We start from the raw sequence: 21,287 nt of genomic DNA, 5'->3' as shown, positions 1-21,287 counted from the left end.
AGTACAATATTACAGTACAAATACAGTCAAACATCCTGTCTAAGAGGAGCATTTCTAAAAAGCCCTTGCGGTCTTGTTTCCGTTGAAAGTCCTTCTTACATAAATTATCGACATTTAACAATACAAAGAAAACTAATCTTAAATTACTAACTTGATGCAAAATAACAATAAATTATAAAGACACACAATATGTGCAACGTAGGTGGAAAAAAAAAGGGGGGGGGGAGTTGATCAGGAGAGAGTCGTGATGACTATCTCTGTTTCTGCCCCCCTGAAAGGTGTATTTTTAGGGCCGTTTTGAAGGAGGCCAAATAAGTGCATGTTTTGAGGGCAGGGGTCAAACAGTTCCACCCTTGGGGGGCAGCATTGTGGAAAGATGGTTTACCCATGTTAGTCCTATAGGAGGGGGTAACCAGGTTGTTGTTTAACGCTGTAGTTTAGATTAACACTTTTCATGTTGCCCGATTGCACCGAGAAACGTTCCTACTTTGTGAATCCTTGCTCCGACAACAGTGGATGAACCGATTCTGATCGGATCACGCGAGGCGCATTATGAAATGCCTGTTCGGAGTGTCGGTCTGAGCCCACTGCTTCGGTGTTTACAGTGTTCTCTCCATCCGCGTGACCATGAGCTTCTCCCCGACTGTACCTGGTTCCCACGGCGGCGCCAGCATCCAGGAGCAGCGGGAACGCTGGGAGAGGAAACGCAGCCGGACGGCCAGAGAGCTGGTGCAGACAGAACAGCGCTACTGCCGTCAGCTGGAGCTCGTCACCACCGTACGGAGTTCAGCTTCTCGGAGACTCGTCCCTCGCACGGCGTTTTCTCCACTTTATTTTATCGTTTTACTCTGCGTCATTTAATTGTTCTTCACATTAGCTACGTGGCTAACCGTTTGTTTCGGGTCCGACCTTTATTCGGTGAAACTTACCTCCGTCTGATTTGAGAATGAAACATGAAATTGAAGTCCTCAGAGATTGTGCGTCTTTGCCAACGCTGTTCATAGGACGCAGTAGCTGCAAATATCACCGATGAATACATAAAATACCTTTACTTTCATAGGAAACAAGTAGAAAAGGGAACGGATTCATCTAGTTTACATTATTTCTATTGGGAAATATAGTCTCAATTTTCGAAACAATTGGTTTTCGGACAGTATTACGGAACGAATTATGTTCAACAGCCGAGGTTCCACCGTACGTGTGTGTATATACACTATAGAAATACTAATCAATTGATCAGTGAAAGTATTTTCTTATCTAAAGCTGGGAAAAGGGAACTTCTAAGTATCGATATAGTAGAAGTTCCCTTTTCCCAGCTTCAGGTAAGACGCTACTTTGACTGATCGGTCCCACATATGAAGTACCAGAACTTCATATGCTGTTACGCGTCTTACCTGTCTTGTACTTTCTGTCTTTGGTAGTTCTGGAATTCTTTGCTTTGGGGGACTAACGCTGGCAGTTGTGCCTCGTTTAATTCGCTTTCTAGACGAGCTCGGTTAACTTTAAGCATGAATAATGCTAATGATATGGATGCGGCGCGGTGGCGTCGCGGTTTCACCTCCTTGCTTTCCTGTTTCTCACAGTATTTTGTGGAGATCTTGAAGGCCAAAGGAACCCTGAAGCAGGACGTTAGAGAAAGCATCTTCAGTTCAATAGAAGCCATTCATTCCGTGAACCAGTAAGTAGCCCCTGAATAATTTAAAGAATAGCTGTCCTCATGGAGATGGGGGGGGGGGTCCCGATTAGAAGTTTATCTCTTGTGTAAGAATGCAGTTTAAATACACTTTTATTGTGCTGATGCAAACCCCTATCGCCTCTAGTAGTTCGGTCAGAGGGTCCGTTTTTAACCTCAAACAAGCCGACGCCAGACAAAGGACTAATCGCAGTAATTTACCGCCTGGCTGCCCTGCAGGCTGAGGAGCACAGAGATGAAGATGTGAAGACTTTTAGTTATTTAGCGAAAGTTTAAGCTTTGAAATGCTCGTCGGGGGCCGGATTGTTGACACCTCCAGGAGTTCCAGTTCTCCTCGCCATTACCTCAGAGGTCCAGCTCAAAGACAAGTCCCTGTGGACTGAGCTCCTGCTCTCTGTTTAAACACGCCACACTCCGAGGGCGTGGACGTCGTGTTCCCGCTCAGTCTTTCGATGCTCCTGCTGTGGCGTTGGGTATTTTCACCCACTCTTCCATGCAGGTCTTCTCTAGAGCTGTGACGTTTTTGGGGCTGTCGCTGGGTAACGCAGATTTTCTATTGGGTTGAGGTCTGGAGACGGGCTAGGACGCTCCAGGACCCTGACGTGCTTCGTACGGAGCCGCTCCTGCGTTGCCTGGGCGATGTGTTTGGGATCGTTGTCATGCTGGAAGACCCAGCTGATGGGCCCCATTCATCCTGTCCTCAACACGGATCAGCCGTCATGTCCTCTTTGCAGAAAAGCAACGAGTTGAGGATAGAAGAGCTTCTTAAAGAAGAAGTAACAGGTCGGTTGCACCTAAGAATTTACAAATAATTAGTTTAAAAATTGTGCAATGTGATTTCCTGGATCTGTTTTTAGGGTGCGAGGGTATTGCAATTGGGTGCGTTTGTCTGTCTGTCTGTCTGTCTGTCTGTCTGTCTGTTTGTTTGTCTGTCTGTTTGTCTGTCCGAGCGCATAACTCAAAAACTAGGAACCCAATCGACTCGAAATTTTTGCAGAAGCAAGGTTCTGTCCGTGGCTCGGTCCTCCCCGAGAATGGCGTTGATCCGGATCTGGATCCAGATTCTAGAATTATTTTTACATCTGGAATTGTGCCTCTGCTGTAAACTGCCACTTTAAGAGGGAGGGACACGAATGGCATGATGGGTAAAAGAGTCCAGAAGGTGTCTTGTAGTACGTTCCGGAGCAGCAAGCTAGAGCAGGTTTGGCCCCTCTGATCCGGAAGCCCTGTTTACTGTCTCACAAGATCAAATAGTCTTTTGGAGGCGGGGTCTGCAATCTCTGATTGTCGTTTTCCAGTTCACATTGTAGTGTACGTTTTCAGAGGGATAACTTGCACATTCGGTGGATGCCAAGTACGTTTTTGTCCCCACTGTCCATGAAATCACAATTTTGATGCATGCATAAACCTGAATCACTGCGGTGAGTCGTAATGAGTGGCGCATGCCCGGCGACTCGAATCCGCTGCAGATTAACAGGCTTCCTGGGCGCCACAATGGAGATTGAAGTATGAATTAAGTCGTTAATGTATCGGATAAAAGGCCCCGCCGCTCCCATACATCTTCATTATACGGCCCCTTATTGGATTAACGGTTAAAAAGTGTTCCATGGGGAGACCGCGTTGGTGCTGAACTGGTTTACCACGGCTAAATGATTGATTAGAGGCTTCCCCCCTATTCTTTTCACTTTATTTCACACTGACATGGACTAACTATGTGACAGTACTGAGAACTCCTGATCGGACCAGCGGTGATAATCCACTCCCGTAGTTGGATCTGGTATTCAGTTTGATGAAAGATACATCCTTAAAAAGCCGCCTTCTGTTCGCTGCAGCCCGATGCTCACTCGTTGAGAACAGGTGTAGTTTGAGACGCAGAGGAAGCGGCGCTGGCAGGAACACATCGCTTTGTTTTCTCCTTAGTAACAATCTTTGTTTACTTCATGAGTACTGTGTATTTTGAGCTCACACTGTGTTTTTATTACGCTTGGTATTCTTCTCTTCAAGCATTCCCTAACTGAAGGCGCCTCTCGGCTGGAATCGTTGGTCGAGGTTCTATCCTCCCCGTTGCCACAACTGCTCGGAATTAATGCGAGTTAACGGGATGCGTGTGGGATGCTAATGCCAATTTAATTGCTGTGAAAAAAATGTAATCCATAATTTGATATTTATAATAACAACCTCTGGCAGTGAGCGGGGGGGGGGGGGCGGAAACACAGTTTTACCTGCCCTTTGCCCTTCTTGGAACTCTCCTGCCTGCTCCTGAAGCTCCTGATTACGAACAGCGGCTACCTCGGCGCACAATTTCATTAAAATCTATTTAAATCAACTTCAACAGCAAAGTGCTCCTCCTTCCAGTGTTCGAACAGAAGTCTCTGGGAGCATCATTAAGGAGAGGTGTGTGTGTGTGTGTAAGCAGTGGGCTTCTTCTAAGTTTGGATAACAAGCTCCTTCAGTAGTGTCAACACCCCCAAACACTTGAGTCCGTGCTGCTGTGCTGTGCCTGACAGGCTGAGCTCCGGCGCTGTTCCTGAGTTGGGGAGGCGTGTCCTCACTACAAAGTGGCCCTTGGTGCCCTGAAGGGAGACCCGCTGACTGGCTCTCAGTAAATACCTTGGAAGACCCCTTCAAAACTCACTTTCATCTTTTAACCCCCCCCCATTAACATTAGGGGTGTAACGGTACATTAAAATGTCATTTCAGTTCGGTTTCTTGAGGTGCTCGGTTCGGTTAATATTCGGTCCAAAAAAGTCAGAGAAAAATTACTTAAAATTCTTTTATTTTAAAAAATAAAATTGCAAATTTGTTTTGATTTGGAGCAATTATTTGTCTTCCTTTTTTTTTTCTTTTGCAGATCTCTGCTGGTGAATTTGGAGAATGACGTATTTGGTCGAGGCTTCGACCAGTTCTGTGCACATCTGCAGCACTACAACACGTACGTGGATAACATCTATAACGCCAGAAGAGTGCTCGGGGTAAGAAGACACGCTCTGGTTATCACACCCCTCTGTCACAATACTTTCATTATACTGGAGTTAATGTCCTTATAATAATCTTATAAATAAAATATAATGTCTATTATAATATAATCCAATTGATACCCTGTAGCCCTGTGGATGAAAATAACTTGAAAATGATTTTATGTTCTCTTAGATCCATCTGAAGAAAAACAAGGCCTTCAGACGTTTTAAGAAACTACAGGAAGCCCGACCTCAGTTCAACAACTGTAAGCTGGAGGACTTGCTTCAACTTCCCCTTCAGAGGATTGAACAGTGAGATTTTTTTCCCTTCTTTTCAGCGCCAAGACCAGATATTTTTCTCAACACGAACAACTAATTTGAAACACAACACTAAGGTGGCATGAATTAAGTGCCTTTCGTTGATTAAGAGATGCTTTATTATAAGCTGAACGTCGTCTGTGGGTCGTTGTTAATGTTTGCGAGGGAGGAGGTTTGATTTACTTTACGTAGCCAATAGGGGGCGTTGAGAGCATCGCTTGTGACACGCAAGCAGGCTGACCACTATATCTGACCGACACGTCATCAGCGGCCATCAGTCTCTCGGGCTCGTACTGTCTTTTGTGCTGTACTTCCCATCATCATCATCGATTCTCCTGTCGCTCTCAGTGAAACGGGAGACTCGATGGAGAGCGGTGTGTAATTGTATGATGATCTTAAGTGGCGCGGCTCGATACTCATCTACCGCTGGGGCCTTACCGTGCTCTGGCTCCACAGTGGGAGGAGTCGCAGGAAACTGTTTTCACTTATCGCCATTCAAGGATGATGGATGGCGAGGAAGGCCCGGCGTGAGGATGCTGCTCGCTCAGTGTTGCTGTTGAGGGAGGAACACATTCATTGCTTTTATTAAGTGGCATTCACTCGAGCCAGCTGGAGCAGCCATCAGAGTCCTCCCCACTGGGATCCCCATTATGGCGTTGAATGGCAGCCATCACTGAGGAGGCAGTAATTGGGGGGGGGTCTTTGATGAACAAGGGGTCGCACACCGTAGAGCAGGGGTGGGCAAACCTTTTGGCTCGCGGGCCACAATGGGTTCTGAAATTTGGCAGAGGGGCGGGGCCAGGAACAGATGGATCGAGTGTTTGTGTGAACTAACAGACACCTTTTACAGGAAGCATTACAGGGAAAAGGTCAAATTAATGAGGTTTAATTATCATAAAATGTAATTTAATTATATAATTTGGACAAATTCAGAGGGCCGGATTAAAGAGCCCAAAGGGCCGTATATGGCCCGCGGGCCGTACTTTGCCCATGCCTGCCGTAGAGCATGGTCGACTCTACATAGAGGCTGTAATCAGTTGTCCCAGTGTTGTTATGGTATTGAGATGTGTGTCGACTGTGCTGCACTGGCCATGCTTGATTTTGTTATTTAGGCCTCAAATTTTAAAATGGCTGCTTTTTATTTTCCGATGGTGCCGTAATCCAGTTAGGTTCTGTAACAGAAAGTCAGTCTTATTCAGTTCAGGCTGTGCTCCTGACTTGGCCTATCAAAGAAAGGTCATTTTAAGCCCTTGAAAAATGTCATGGACTCGAGTAAATAGGAAAAGAACAATTAACGGAAACTGACAACTTTTGACCGTTTTAATATTAACATTTTATGCTGGCTTTCGGGCTTACATGAGATTTATGCTGGCAAGGTAGACAAACTTTACAGTTCCTCAAACATTATCATTAGCCCACAGGGAGCTACGGGCGATGTATGGTAGCCAAAGCACAGATTGGAGGCCTAAAACTCCATGTCATCGTGTGTGTCCGTTTTAGGAAGCGCCTTCATCTAACTAGATGACTAGCATGGTTAATCAGTGTCGTTGTCAGAACATTTGGAAGAATAAGGTGTTAAACTATCTTTACAGTTTACCATTCACCATTTTCCTTTTAAGCAATTAAATGTGAGCAATTACCCACAAGCCCGTACCATGTTCACTAACCCAAGCAGGATCCTGTCAGTGCCTCGTGTCTCTTCATTATAAATATGAAACCTTAATGCACGTATGGGAAGCAAAAATAATTAGACAGATATTTCTTCAATCGCGTAGTTTGTTCGTGACGCGAGTGCAGATGCTGAAATGAGCATGGGAATGATCGGCTGGCAGACTCATCCCTTCACCACTGCTCGCTCTTCTCACACTCATCTTCATTAGAATGTGAACTTTTTCATACGTGGTTCAGATTACATTTTTGTCTCATTATCTTTTCTTTGCTTTGTCGCTAATGAGCAGGAAAGACCAGCTAAATGAAAAAAACAAATCCATTTACATTGTTAGAAATGTGCTGTGATAATGCTCATTAGAGTGTTCCGTTTTTCTTACAAAGTAACTTTAATTAGATTTTAGTCTCCAGTCCTTAGTTAGAATGAAGGCATCAATGGCTAATAAGGCCTGTAATGTATTTGTTATTACAAGATCTGACAAGTTCAAGAAGTGAAATCATTTCTTTTTTTAACTATCCCTTAATTGTAGGAGGTTTAATTAGAGCTATTTTTTTTTTTATAAACTGAAGAAGCCTCTTGGATGACAGGAGAAACGTCTTCAATCAAAGTCCAGTTGATTCTTTGTTTTTTCATCTTCGTGATTTAGACAGAAAATAACTTTAATTATAACCATTAATCATTGTCTCTGGAATAAATTGCCTTTAGTAAAATTCAAAAGGTTAATAATATTAAAAGTAGGGGTTAAACGTGCTGCAAAGAGTCACAGCTGGCATCAAGCTCATGGCCCCCCCCCCAGCGAGGACCCCAGCCTGCCCCACGGGAGACTTCCTTTGCTTCTACAAATGGTCCGAACTCAACAAGATGATCTTCTGTGGGCTCCGTTTAATTCAACACGAAAAAGAAACTCTTCTAAAAATCTGGGAGGCACATGTCAAAGTTTAGCTTCAAGAATCGCGATTGTCATGTATTCTCTCCTCAAACTACAGATGACACATGAATTAACCCCCCCCCCCCCCCCCCCCCATGTCCTATCGCACTCATGCGACTACATGGACCAGCACAGTGCTGCTCACATCACTAACGACCTTTCAGTGGCACCGCAGTGTCTCTAAAACGAACCCGGAGTGCAAAGGCAGACAGACACAGTGGAAATCAATGTCACTTGTCAATGCATTCCAAGGTCGCGTCACGGGAGCGAAGAGGATAAAGGATTTCTGTGGAAGCTGAAACTGTGACTCTAAGTCAGGCGTCTTCAGCTCAGCGGGACAACCAGTCGAGCCCCAACAGAAACTCTTTAACAAACAATGCAATCAGAACACTATCGAAATTAGAATTTTAAATGAATTATCTTCAGTCCCCCCCAAAAAAAACCTTCAGAGTTGAACTACATGAAATGTTTCTTGATTGATTTGAACTTTAAAAAATCACTCAAAGGTGGAAGCAAAACATCTCGTATCAATTAAATATACCTACTGTTCACGTGTTGATTTTGTGTGGATACATACATATATATATATACATATATACTCACACAAAATCAACACGTGTGTGAGTGAGAGAAAAGAGAGAGAGAGAGCGCGATTGTCCAGTCCATGGCCGTGAATTAGCCTGAGCATAATAGTCATATGTGGGGTTGAGTTGTCATTTTAAAACAAAAAAGCAACAAAGGTTTGTTTTATGGTTTAATAAAGCTTGTCCAGCAATAATCTCCATGTTAGAGAGGAAAAGAGGGCGTCGCCATGACCAGCGTGTGAAAGCCGTGATCGTTACCATCGTTCTTCTTTACGGTGAAATAAATACACATTGTGACCTCGTTTCACGTCTTCTTGCAGATACAAACATTTCCTGCAGGACTTGACGTCCAACATGAGTCCAAACAACCCAGAATTTCAGCAGATTTCAAGTGAGTGTCTTTCATCATCTCAGTCATCCGGATTATGGTGGATCTCTGTGTTCATTGAGTCCACATCCATCCACATGTGTTACATGAACCTTTATGTTTATGCTTTTGTTGCCGTACTATTTATACTTTTATGTGTTTTCTGCTGTTTTAGATGCACGTAGTTCCATATTAATAGAACTGTAGGCGTGTAAATGGGCATTTATCTGCCGCGTAGGAACGGAGTCGTCTAGTTTATTTATTATGGAAAATAGAGTTCCGGTTTTTGAACTGTGACTGTATTACGGAGGGAACTATGCTCAAGGACCAAGGTTCCGCTGTAAGTCATAGTAGAATATGTGACACTTTACCCAGTACTCTGATGAGAACTTGAAGTCAGTTGTTGCATTTCGTCCCAGGCTGCTTCCTAATGGCCTCACGTTGCCACATTCCTCTTCCAGCCTGTCTAGATTGTTGCTGTTTGTCAGCAACAGCAGCCCAACAACAACCGATGTGTGTGTGTGATGACTACTCGTATAAATATCGAGCTTGACGGCAGAACTCTTCTTATCCAGGCTGTTTGGACAAAGAGAGACGAGCAAAGCTGTGCAGTTTTAAAATGTAAGGCCGATCCTCCGACAGCAGGAAACGGACTAAACACCCTGTGAAGACTTTGATCGTTGCAGTCAGACTCCATCCGAGTGAAAGACGGCCCTCGGTTATCTTTATTTGAGCTCACTATAGCTCTCTGTACTTTTAGTTTCCATTTGTTATTGTTGCCTCTTGGCTAGTAGAAAAAAGACAGAGGGGAAGCTCGTCGTTAACTGGGAGCGGATCAAACGATGTTAAGCTGGAGCTTTATTAATAAAGAAAACCTTTAATAATATAATCAGCATCAACATGACTCCCAATAATGACTAATTTCGGTCGCCAAATAAGGAGCAAATACAACTGAAGCGTGAACGTACACAAGGAATTATTTATGTGCATCAATTAAAATCTCGTTGCTGCTGTGCTGCCTTTGCTTAGAAATCACAGCAGTCCCTCACGCTAAGATGAAGGTACGTATCGAAATGCGCGCCCGCCATCGCCGTCTCCTCCCGTTAAAGAAACGGCCGTGCGTGTGTGTGTGTGTGCGCATACGGTCGGTCTGGTTGTGCTGCAAAGGAAATTATTTTTAATAAATACGTTCCGGACAAATCACATTGGATGAGATGAAACAAACTGCTAGCTAGAATCACAGGAGGGTTTGTTGTTGTTGTTCTTTCCTCGTGTTCATCTGCCCTCCCTTTTTCCTCGCATTGAATCGAGGCTGGATTAGGGTTAGTGCAGAGCTTCAGGACTTTACTTCATCCTGCCTTAATCTGACACTGACTTTAAGACAGTTGTCGTCTCGTAAATGAATAAAATAAAGAGCTGTAAGGAGCCAGAGACGTCTTCAGAATGTCTAATGCAGCAGATGAATTATTAATGCCTTCGGCCGGAACTCGGCTCAAGAATGCTGTAATTAGATGTTGTTGTTTTTCTGAAGCGAGCAATGGAAAATATTCCAAACATGCGCAACAAAGGGAACAAAGTCTACGTGATGCCTTGTTTTGGTTTACGTTGTAATTGCTGTGAAGTTAAGCGAGCCAATTGGGCTGTGATTACGTTGCCCTGAGCCTCGGAGCCTTGGAATGAGACTCCATCTCTTTGTTGTTATTTTGGAAGCGTTCTTGATGTAGTATCAAATGTTTACAGCAATAATCATGGCTGACACGCAGTAATTGGATCCCTGTGTCAATGTTGATGATTTTCAGTAACAGAACAAAAATTCACCGAGGTCGGCAGGGTGGAGTTACAACAATGCAAAATCAAAATGCCACAACGAGAGAACACAAACGGGGCGGAGCTAGGACAGGCTGGCGCCACGGCTCCGAAGACCCCGTCGTCATTAAACGTAAAGTTTTCTGATTCAAATCAAACAATAAATGACTTTATAAGGCTAATGTTTGTTATATATTCATCTTTTGATCTGCCACAGTAATGTAATGAATTTAAATGAAACTACCTCAAGTTGAGGGCTTTTCCATGCAATTTTTCGGTGCGATTAAAAAAGAGATTAATTAAATTGATTAATTAGAGATCATAATTAATTAATCGCTCAATTTTTTTAATTGCTTGACAGCACTAGTTATAACATGTTTATAATAGTTACAGAGCAAAAACGGGTATTGTGTTTATTATATATATTTTTTGTTCCTACCTAACTAAGGCTAAATCAACTTTTGTTTTTATACTTTTTTGTTGAAGTAATATATTTTGTTATGTACCAATTTACACGAGTCATTTACAGATGTATTACTCAATAAAATAAAATAATGAACCAAACTGAAACCGAAACTGAAGGACGCTCTACCCAACGCTGTTTTTGACTGATGAATCCTCTCAGCTTAAAGTTTGTCAGGATTAACTTTTCTGAACTGACGACATTCAATGTTTCGGGGGTTTTAAATTAGCACGCTACCGTTTTTGACACAGCAGGAGGTGACTTTGGGAGTGTTGCGGTCTTGTAGTAAACATGCTGTGTTCATTTGGATTGCTGGATTGCATAAAATCGCATTCTGCAAGTTCAGCTGATTTGCATGAGGATGAGGCATTATGGGCTGCATTGGCTACTCTAGTGGAGACCAGCGTTCCTTCACGCCCACGCCGAGGCATCTGAACGCACACATTCACCTGTACTCGACACATCGAATGTACTCGACACATCGAATGTACTCGACACATCGAATGTACTCGACACATCGAATGTACTCGACACATCGAATGTACTCGACACATTGAATGTACTCGATATATCGAATTTACTCGATATATCGCGGGTTGTTCCACGATGTATGAGATGATCATATCGCGAGTATCGGGTACAAACCGCGCAGACGCAGGGAGAACACACAACCTCCGCACAGATCGGATTCCTACCGGGCACCTTCTTGCTGTGAGGTGGCGGCACTACCCACTGCGCCAGCGTCACGTGACGTCGTGGATGACACGCGCGGTAAACATGGTTTGTCGTTGTGCTTTCGCTGCAGGGGCGGTGGCCGCGATATGCGCGGTGTCCCGCCGCATCGGCAGCAACAGGCGGCGCCACGAGAATCACCTGCAGCTCTGCCGGGTGCAGAAACTGCTGAAGGGACGGAAGACAAAGGTGTTGGCTGCAGGTTAGAGCGTCGGATTACAGATTCCTTTCATCTACCCCCCCCTCCTGGCTGCATCTGTGTCATATTGGGGGGGCATTGAAGGAAAATAAATTTTGCTTGGAAACATGAATGAATGAACTTCGCTTTAAATGCATTACTTTAAATCAATAAGAACGATTTCCTACTGCAACTAAAGTCATGTGTGCTTTATTAAAAAAAAGACTTGCTGCTACCTACTGGCCAGACGATTCCATTCGGCCCTTCATCCCGTCACTCGGCGACTTCCTTCTCTACTTGCTGCAGGATCTGTGGCCCTTCTCTTCCTGCCCTCCCCCTCCTGTTGTTTGTCTGGCCTCCTTGTTGCTCTGCTCACCCTGCCAATCTCCCCCAGGACCAATTAGAGCCCAGCCTCCTCTCAGCAACCAGCAGATAAAAAGGAAGCCAAAGAAGAGCGTGTGTGTGTGTGTGTGTGTGTGTGTTTGCTGGACATGACTGAATGTCTGCGTGTGAAGGCGAGTGTGTGTTTGTTTGCTTAGATATGCAGGTTGTTTAATGTGTGTGTGTGTGTGTGTGTGTGTGTGTGTGTGCGCGGATGTGTCGGTGGGGGCTGGAAGCGAGTGCTGAATAGCAGCTCATCTCTCTCTAATGCCGATGTGGGAAGTTTCAAAAAGCTTCCGCTCATCCAAGTTCTCAGACCCTTGCAACTCCGCCAGCTGCCTTTCCAGCCAATAAAGCTCCGGTCCCAGCAGGCAGACTTCAGAGCGGCGGCAGCCCCCCCCCCCCGCCCCCCCTCTGCCTCACAACCCCACCCTGAACCGTTCTCCTTCTCCCACCAACATCGCCTCTAATGTAGGCTAAGAGAAAAGCTTCGTCTTTTGCAGATGAGAAGCGCCGGAGCCCCTCAGACATATTAAGTAGTTCTGTTGGGGGGGGGGGGGCAGGAAGTCGACCTTCTGCCTGCCTCTGCCTTCCATTTAAAACAGCGACATCTCCCATGCCCTTTTTGATTTCACCTTGAGTTTCTAATGTATATCCCTAAATGTTTACGACAGTTAATGTATTTAACTGTGATAGTATTTTAGTAGATAGTCGACTGCATTATTTAATTCAACAGGATTTGTGGTTTATAAAAGCTTAGAGATAAACATTTATTCAAGGACAGCTTCATCCTCACATAAAAATGCTAAGAGTACTTATATGAGTACTGTTTTTTGTTTTGTTTTGAAAAGTCTCTTTTTTTGAACATGGTTCAATTGAGTAATGTAGCTTAAAGTGCAGTACTGAGTATTGTCAAAAATAGAATTCTTGGGCGTTTTGCATTCACCCGAGTGAACTTGCTTCAGACGGGGGCTCTGACGGGTGTCCTTACGACTCTTCGATCGATCTGAACGCGCCTCATCATCTGACACACGAGCGGCTGCCAAACGTGTAGCTCCTCCCACTGAAGAAAGGACTCTATTCGTTGAGGAGGGAAGCTTTTAGCTGGACTCCCCCCCCCCCCCCCCCTCGCTGTCCTCTCCCGGCTCTTGCGAGCTATCCTCGTCTCTACCTGTGATCTGCTGGTGCAACAGATGCTCCGCTTCAGCCCAGGCTTCATTAGCTCCCTGTTGCAGTTTGACGCTCTGACAGTGTGTGAGCTAATGCTCCGTGCTCTGCATTCAGCTTTCTGAAGTTTACCCGAGGGTTATGTGCAGTCTGTCTGACCCTGCCGTCCGTCACACACGTTGAATCCTTAGTGCGGAAACTACGGAAAGCTTTGCAGGTTCTGGGGTTTTAATTCATTTAGCCAAAGTATTTTTTATTACAGTTATTTGTCGCCGCTTCACTTTCTGGTGCCAGTTATCTTTTGGCCCGTCCTTTTCTTTCGTTCTCGTGCAGAATACATCTGGATGTGACGCTGGTGAGAGTCCGTGCAGTTGTGGTTGTTTATGAAACGTCTTAACCGTTAGGCCGGGTGACGATATCCTGATCTCCCAGTTAAGCGCAGCTGAACGGCCGAATTGCGTTCAAAGACCCCGTCGCTAAACGATTTTGTTGTTAAACTAAACCCCGACAACTTTTTGCGTCGTAAAAACATGTTTATATCTGCATACGTGTAGGCCACTTATACTGTACAGGTGATACATATTGATAGCAGTATGTAGTACTCAGTAGTACTCAGCCGGTGCGTTCCGCTCATCGTAACGGCGATTCCTTGTCGTTAAACGCATACTTTTATATTCCGGTCAGTTGGTCGGAAGGTTAAAATCAACGGATTGTGGGTATTTATTGCATTCGCCTCTCCTTTGAACAGAACTTTATCGTATTGCTACAGCATCTGCGTTCTGCCTTTGTAAAGCAACGTCTTCTTCCTACTCACCTACCCCCTCCCGATCCGGCGAGATCAACTGCAGCAGGGGAGAGGTGCTCTTTGTCAAAGGAATCTAAGGGAATCTGAAAGTCCTGGATGTGGAGTGCTCGACACTTCCTTCTCTGTGAACCTGCTGCAGCCTCAAAGCACTGTGGATGGTCACATGTCAGCAGGGAGTCTGATGGAGAGCCCATCCCAAAAGAAACCTCCTCACGTAGAGCATATTCAATCCGTCTATCAGAGGGTCACATTTAGAATATCTAATCCACAGTTTGCATTAAGATATATGGTTGTCTATATTTTTGTTTGTTCACACTCAGATTAGCCTCTTACCTCCTGAACCCGGACCAGGATGCCATAACTCAAATATATTCCATTGGTTCATGTCTATACATTACCTTATTATGTAATAATTACCTAATTAATTGCATGAAAATGTTTCTTAGCGCAGTTTCTTATTCAAAGTTTCAGTGACATGGCTGCCTGCTTGTAGAATATATTATATTTATCTTCTTTTTTTTAAGATCACAACCATTGCGCCAATCTCAACGCAACACCTGAGAGAGTCATGGAGTGCCTCAACTGTTTTTCTCTTAGACCCATGGCATTTTAAAAGCAATTTGACCCCCGCCTGGCCCTGCCGCTTAATCTCGGTAGGCTAGCCTGTAGCTGAAAACGTCCGCTCTCAGACCCAGAGGCACATCTTTGGCTGCTCAGACTAGCTGCAAACACAGGCTCCTGGCTGGGGCAATTACAAAAACACACTGGACCCAGGCAGAATTCTCATCTTATCTATCAAAATGTCAGCCTCATGCTTATTAAACTAGCCTCATGCTACTGCCAATCACGTTGATAGAGACGAGACAATTCTGTAACAGCCACACCCAGAGGTTGTTGCCGCTCATTGAGTCCGTCTTAGATGTTTTGTTCTTACTCCATTAAAATGGTCTTTAAGAATATTTCAGTTCTGCAGTGAGAGCAGGTAGAGGAGAATCTAGAGAAGTGGAGGTCTGCTCTAGAAAAGATGCTGAGGTTCTCCTTGGGAGTGAGCAGGTTGGATAGGATTAGAAAGGAAACAGACTGAATCTCATCTCCTGTGTTTGCGTCCCTCACACCATTTTCTGTCCCAGTCCGGTTTCTGCTTTTGTTTTTCGATCTCGCTGTAAAAACTCACTATCTTTTAAACCCAATGTCCAATAAATAAATGTCCAGTAGACATTAATCTCTTTTGGCTCTGGATGTGAGACATGTCCCAAGTTGTTGTTGTTTGTGAAGCCATCAGCGCCCCCCACAGCCCATAAAAGCGTCTGAAAATAACAAAGGTTTCTGCTCTGTTCCCTTCGTCCGACAGGGAGGTGGTACGTCCGAGAAGGCTGGCTCAAGGTGGTTCCTTCGACAGGTGCGGCTGTTAAGCCCAAGATGTTCTTCCTGTTCTCTGACATGCTGCTGCAAGCCAAGCGCTGCAGCCCGGTGCATCCCACCAATGCGGATCAGCTTGCTGGCCAGCGGGCCTATCCCCTGCAGGACTGCACTGTGGAGAAGGTGTTTGGCCACACCAGGAGCAAGGGAGGCCTGCTCAGCGTGAGTTAACCAGCTCGACTCGTAACGGTTGCCTGAGTATCACCTGACAGAGGGGGGGGGGGGGGGGGGGGGGGGCAATGGTGGTAACTCCTAACCAGACTACTTGTCATGTTGGTATCTGGACTCTCTACTAGAACTGAAGATGCCTCTTGGAGGAGGTGAGACGTCTTCAGCGTCTTTTGTTTCTTCTCTTCCTGAGGCTCCGAGGTCGGCAGGTCTGCCAGGAGAAGGCTTTCTGCCATCAAAGGGGACACGTACCAGTATTAAGTTCAAACAGACACCACCCCCTTTGTAGAAGACCTGCTAAATTGTTGTGTAGCAGGTGGGCCAACATCTGCTCCCCGATTTGACTGAACACATGAACGAGTCCGGAGCAGACGCCATGTTTCATTTCCGTTCTTGACGCGTCTTTCTTACTCATGACGATGAAGGTTGTTGTAACATTCCAGTCTCATTTTCTCTGCTCATCGGAGGAGAACTCTGTTTCCCGTCACTTCTTCTCCCTGATGTTATTCAAAGCCTTGTTGAAGTCGTCCAAAAGTTGCATTTTGAGTACATCAGTCCTCAATCTGGTCCATTTTCCCAGGTGCTGTTTGACAAACTGTGTCTAAATCACGGTGATGCTGTCGGGAAGCGCTCGCATGAGTAACCGACGCGTGTGAGCAGTGAATCCTATTCTAACTTACGACGTAGAAGTCCCTCTGTCTTCGCCTTCCAGTGACATTTAAACTTTAATCTGATTAAATGATGTCAGCAAATGGACATTTATTATTTCACAGCTCTCAGACGACCGGGGCGCGTTCCCGAACGCCACTGAATTGTGTACTACGGTACTACTGAGTGTGTAGCGCATTTATGTACTACAGTACTACTGAGTGTGTAGCGCACCAGATCCATCCGTCTTACTTTGTTCCTGATGGGTAGATTAGTAGGAGCTGCGTTAACTTGTGACAGAATCTCTGGTCCTGGATCAGATTGGGCTGCAGATGCATCTCTTCCGGTCCTCCAGCGAATACGTCTTCCTCAAGCCTGTCGCCGCTCTCCAGCCGGCCACGTTATCTCACGGCAGAAATGGCATTTCATTAGCCCCCTTACCCCACCGAGGCCCAAATGCATACTCGATAGCATTACGCGTAATTTCTCATAAGGACACATTATTGATCCCGGGCCCCTTTCCTGAGCTCAAGGAAAAGGGCTGTCAGCACTCCAGGGCCCTCCTGATCCAAGGCAGAGAGGAATTAAAGCCAAATTAAATTTGACATCTGTAAATGCTATGGCAATCTATATGCAAAGTAAAAAAAATATATCTATTTTTATTTAACCCCCCCCTCTTCCTGGTCACACATGTTGGTCAGAAAAGAGCTGGCTGTAATTTGCAGCTCGTTTTTCTCTTTATCTTCTCTCCCTTCTTCCTCGTCATCCTCTCATTCTTATCTGTCTGCAAGTCCTCCTCCCGCTAATATCCCCTCCCTTACATTTTCCAACATCCCTGACAGATTCTCTTTGGTGCATAAAGTAATCGAGCTAAATTATGTGCTCTGCTGTTCTTACAAAGTCGTTTCTAGCTAAGAGGGTCACATTTCCTGACAAAACCTCAATTACTGCATCGCAATAGATGTGGAATCTGCTCGTGCATAAATCAACAGCCTGATATGGCATCGGGACACTGGTGGGGGGGGGGGGGGGGGGATTCTGTCTGGACTCTATAATAAGATAGTACCTTTGATACGTGTAAAATCCTAATCTACTGAATGTAAACTGAGAGACGGGCCCTTTCTGCAGTGTAGAAACATTGTTTGGTGAGTAATATGCTCCGTAGGGACAAGTAGGGACAGAACTACTTGGACAGCTAGTCTTCCTGGGGGGGGGGGGTCCACAGTAAAAAGACAGAATTCAAATACACAACATGTACAGAAATGTGATCGATTGTTACATATCAACGAACAACAAGCTGGAGGATTCGGCAGGTTCCTCCTGAGCAGAGAGGAGTTGTTTTTCCGTGGTCGGCCTGCCCTCTACTGGGTTTATCGTGTTCCTGCAGCTGTAGTAAAGCGTTGGCGACCGTTCGATGCTGAACGCGCCGGCGTACGGATATGAGCCTGAGGCACACGCCATGTTGTGGCCCTAGATAAATTGTGTAAAGCATCTTTTTAAGCCGCCGAGCCGTCATTGAAATATGGAGCAAAGACACAACCAGGTTTCTACAGTACCAAAGCCACAGACTTTAAAGCCACAACCTTTATTTCATATTTATATTTCTTAATAATGCCATTGAAGACGCTAAGTAGTTAAAAAGGTCTGGCTGAGGGAATGAAGTGTGCTGAAAACAGAAACCACTCTGCGTCCGCCCTGCGTCCGCCCTGCGTCCGCCATGCGTCCGCCCTGCGTCCGCCCTGCGTCCGCCCTGCGCCCGCCCTGCGTCCGCCCTGCGTCCGCCGTGCGCCCGCCCTGCGTCCGCCCTGCGACCGCCCTGCGTCCGCCGTGCGTCCGCCCTGCGACCGCCCTGCGTCCGCCCTGCGACCGCCCTGCGTCCGCCCTGCGTCCGCCCTGCGACCGCCCTGCGTCCGCCCTGCGTCCGCCCTGCGTCCGCCATGCGACCGCCCTGCGTCCGCCCTGCGACCGCCCTGCGTCCGCCCTGCGACCGCCCTGCGTCCGCCATGCGTCCGCTATGCGTCCATCCTAACTCGCCCGTCCTCTCTCAGTTGACCTTCCCCAGAGCCAAACTCCTGCTGATGTCCAGTAACCAGGAGGATCTCAATGACTGGTACCGGTGCCTGAGCTCTGCTGTGAAGTATGTACTTATTACACACACACACACACACACACACACACACTACACTGACATGCAGCACATGTATGACGGGCAGTAGCTCACCATGTAGAGCAGTTTCGTCTCGGACTATTTTCAGCCGTGGATTAGTCCACGTTTGTCCTCTAGAGAAGCTGAATGGAATGTTGGAACGAGTCAAACATACCAAATGAGGCAGATGCTGGTCCACCCGGAAGACAAACACCCTGAGACAGATGCTGGTCCACCCGGAAGACAAAACACCCTGAGACAGATGCTGGTCCACCCTAAAGACAAAACACCCTGAGACAGATGCTGGTCCACCCTAAAGACGCAAACAGAGCAATGTAGTGTCTGCTGTCCAGTGAAGAATGCAGCGACTTGGACATTGGGGAGACCAAACAACCGCTCTACAAGCGTGTGTCTCAACGCAGGAGAGACAACTCCTCAGGACAAGACTCAGCAGTCCACCTGCACCTGAAAGACACAGGACACTCCTTTGAGGACAGTAATGTCCAGGAAGACAGGTTGTTTGAGAGAGGAGTTAAAGAAGATCTTTTTTGTCCAACTGGAGAAACCGTTCCTGAACAGAGGAGGACGATGAAGACATCATCTCTCAGTCTTCGACCAACCTTGAACAAGTCCAGTTGGTTCATTTTTTGGGCTCGTCTTGATTTACCTCGACCTGGATGAGAACCTCCGCAGACGTGGGTGAACCTTCCTGCGTGTATTTTAGCACCGCAGAGAGTGCCGTCAGTTTGTTATTGGAGAACCACCTTATTTTCAAAAGAAAGTGGCACGATCGCATATCACCATGCGTTTCCTCTACTAATACGTGAAGACACAGAAATAATGTGAACCTTCCACACTGTAAAACACACAGAAATACATCCACGATGCGAGCCTGAGACTGCAAAGCAGGTCAGAATGCTGCTGACGAGAAGATAAGCAAGTTAAACTGTCTTTAGCCTTCAGCGCGTCCCTGCAGGCCGGGCCTCAGCCCGCCTCCCACACCACGAGTGCCACGACGCATTGATCTGCACACTAATTAAGTCCCTTGGCGATAGTTGTGTGTGTGTGTGTGCGTTGAAGAAACTGAACGGCAATGGAATAAAAGACCTCTGTAGTCGCAGGGTGAAGCAGGTATCGATCAGTACGAGTGTGTTGGAACAACAGTCTGAATCTGATATGACCTGCTTCGACGGTAGAAAACAAAACCAAAAAAAGATTTCTGCTAATCACAGAGAGAAACATCTGATAGATCCAGATCTGTTTGGTCGATCGATAATTTAACTCGGTCTAGAAACACACAGCCCTCAGCCATGCGCTCTACCCCGGTGGTGCGAGCCACAGCTGACCCGACCCCTGGTCCTGTCGGCCTGTCCCTCTCCTGGGTTCTCCACCACGGCTAATTACCCTCCCCGGAGTCCGGAGCCATCAGCCTGCAGCCTCGGCCCCCCCCTCCTGCTAGGTGGTACGTACGAGCGCGCAGCAGGGCTGACCCGGGCCCCTCACTGGGGAGCACAGTTTCAGAGACCTGGGTGATCACCGCAAAGAGGATGTCAAAGAGGTGCAGCTACTCTGTGTGTCAAAGATATACTGAAACCACACGCTAAAAACGGCACCAGTCCAAGGATCTGTAGTTTCTGTTGGGTGTATCGATACAGTGGAGGTTGCTGCTGCTTCCTACAGCAACGTTCTCCGTTGTACGTTGCTCTAAGCATCCTGCAGGTTCCTTAGTGCCGGTTGCTGCTGCTTTTACAGCAACGTTGTACGTTGCTCTACGCATCCTGCAGGTTCCTTAGTGCCGGTTGCTGCTGCTTCCTACAGCAACGTTCTCCGTTGTACGTTGCTCTACGCGTCCTGCGGGTTCCTACAGCAACGTTCTCTGTTGTACGTTGCTCTACGCGTCCTGCTGCTTCCTACAGCAACGTTCTCCGCTGTACGTTGCTCTACGCGTCCTGCGGGTTCCTACAGCAACGTTCTCCGTTGTACGTTGCTCTACGCGTCCTGCTGCTTCCTACAGCAACGTTCTCCGCTGTACGTTGCTCTACGCGTCCTGCAGGTTCCTTAGTGCCGGTTGCTGCTGCTTTTACAGCAACGTTCTCCGTTGTACGTTGCTCTACGCGTCCTGCAGGTCATGGTTCCGCCTGCTGCTTGTAACCGCGGCTCATTGCTGTCGTTGTCTTTGTGTGGCTTCACTGTTTCTTTTTCTTTAATTAAAATTGTTTGTGTTAATTTAGATTTGTCTTTGTGCTGTTATTATTATTATTATTATTACTGTTCTGTTTTTGGCACCAGCTCACTTCTTCGTTCCCCTGTTTATCAGTTGTTTGGTTGTAGACCGCCATCTGCTGGTGCACTGCTATTATCACACCTTTAAACTAAAGGAACAATATAAGTCTTTGTTCCAGCTACTTGTCTTCATCCCACACAATTAAACAGGTTAATATTTTTATTTACACTATTGAGATGCTGTGCACTATCAGTGATGTTAAATTGCACTTTAATTGTACTCCAAGCAGCCAATCACAGCTCGTTCACCAGAGGTAGGCTGACTAGCCTTTATTGCTTTTTCCTGTGTTAACTGGTTTCTCTTCATTGCTGTCTTGTTTCTTTCACAATGAGAGGACTACGCTGGAGAGATCGTTGAGCAAAGTCACACATGCTCCGGTTACATGGTCATCATAGGCATGTATCAATACTTTACAGATGGTTAGGTAGAAGATCGACAGTAATTACACAACTTCCTGTTTCCTGTGACGGGGGGAAAACGAATTTAGAGATTTCATCTCCAAGAATCACTTTTTTAAACCGCTTTTATACTAAGGGTATAAAAACGCTGACCCAACACTTTGGGGTTAAAATGG

The 21,287-nt window shown here is 46.2% G+C and overlaps 1 protein-coding gene across 1 annotated transcript; it reads left to right on the top strand.

The window, feature by feature from the left end:
* The first annotated feature begins 627 nt into the window (after positions 1-627).
* arhgef39 (Rho guanine nucleotide exchange factor (GEF) 39) lies at positions 628-20,491 on the top strand. Its single transcript, XM_068755490.1, has 9 exons — positions 628-777; positions 1,584-1,678; positions 4,545-4,665; positions 4,844-4,962; positions 8,470-8,540; positions 11,591-11,719; positions 15,400-15,629; positions 18,332-18,415; positions 20,483-20,491. Exons 1-9 carry the CDS (start codon positions 628-630, stop codon positions 20,489-20,491), a joined length of 1,008 nt encoding a protein of 335 aa, XP_068611591.1.
* The last annotated feature ends 796 nt before the right edge of the window (positions 20,492-21,287 follow it).

Source organism: Brachionichthys hirsutus, chromosome 22 (genome assembly GCF_040956055.1).
Source record: "Brachionichthys hirsutus isolate HB-005 chromosome 22, CSIRO-AGI_Bhir_v1, whole genome shotgun sequence".
NCBI classification, from domain to species: Eukaryota; Metazoa; Chordata; class Actinopteri; order Lophiiformes; family Brachionichthyidae; genus Brachionichthys; species Brachionichthys hirsutus.
The sequence above is the reverse complement of the archived record's forward strand: the minus strand, read 5'-3'. Positions and strand labels throughout refer to the sequence as shown.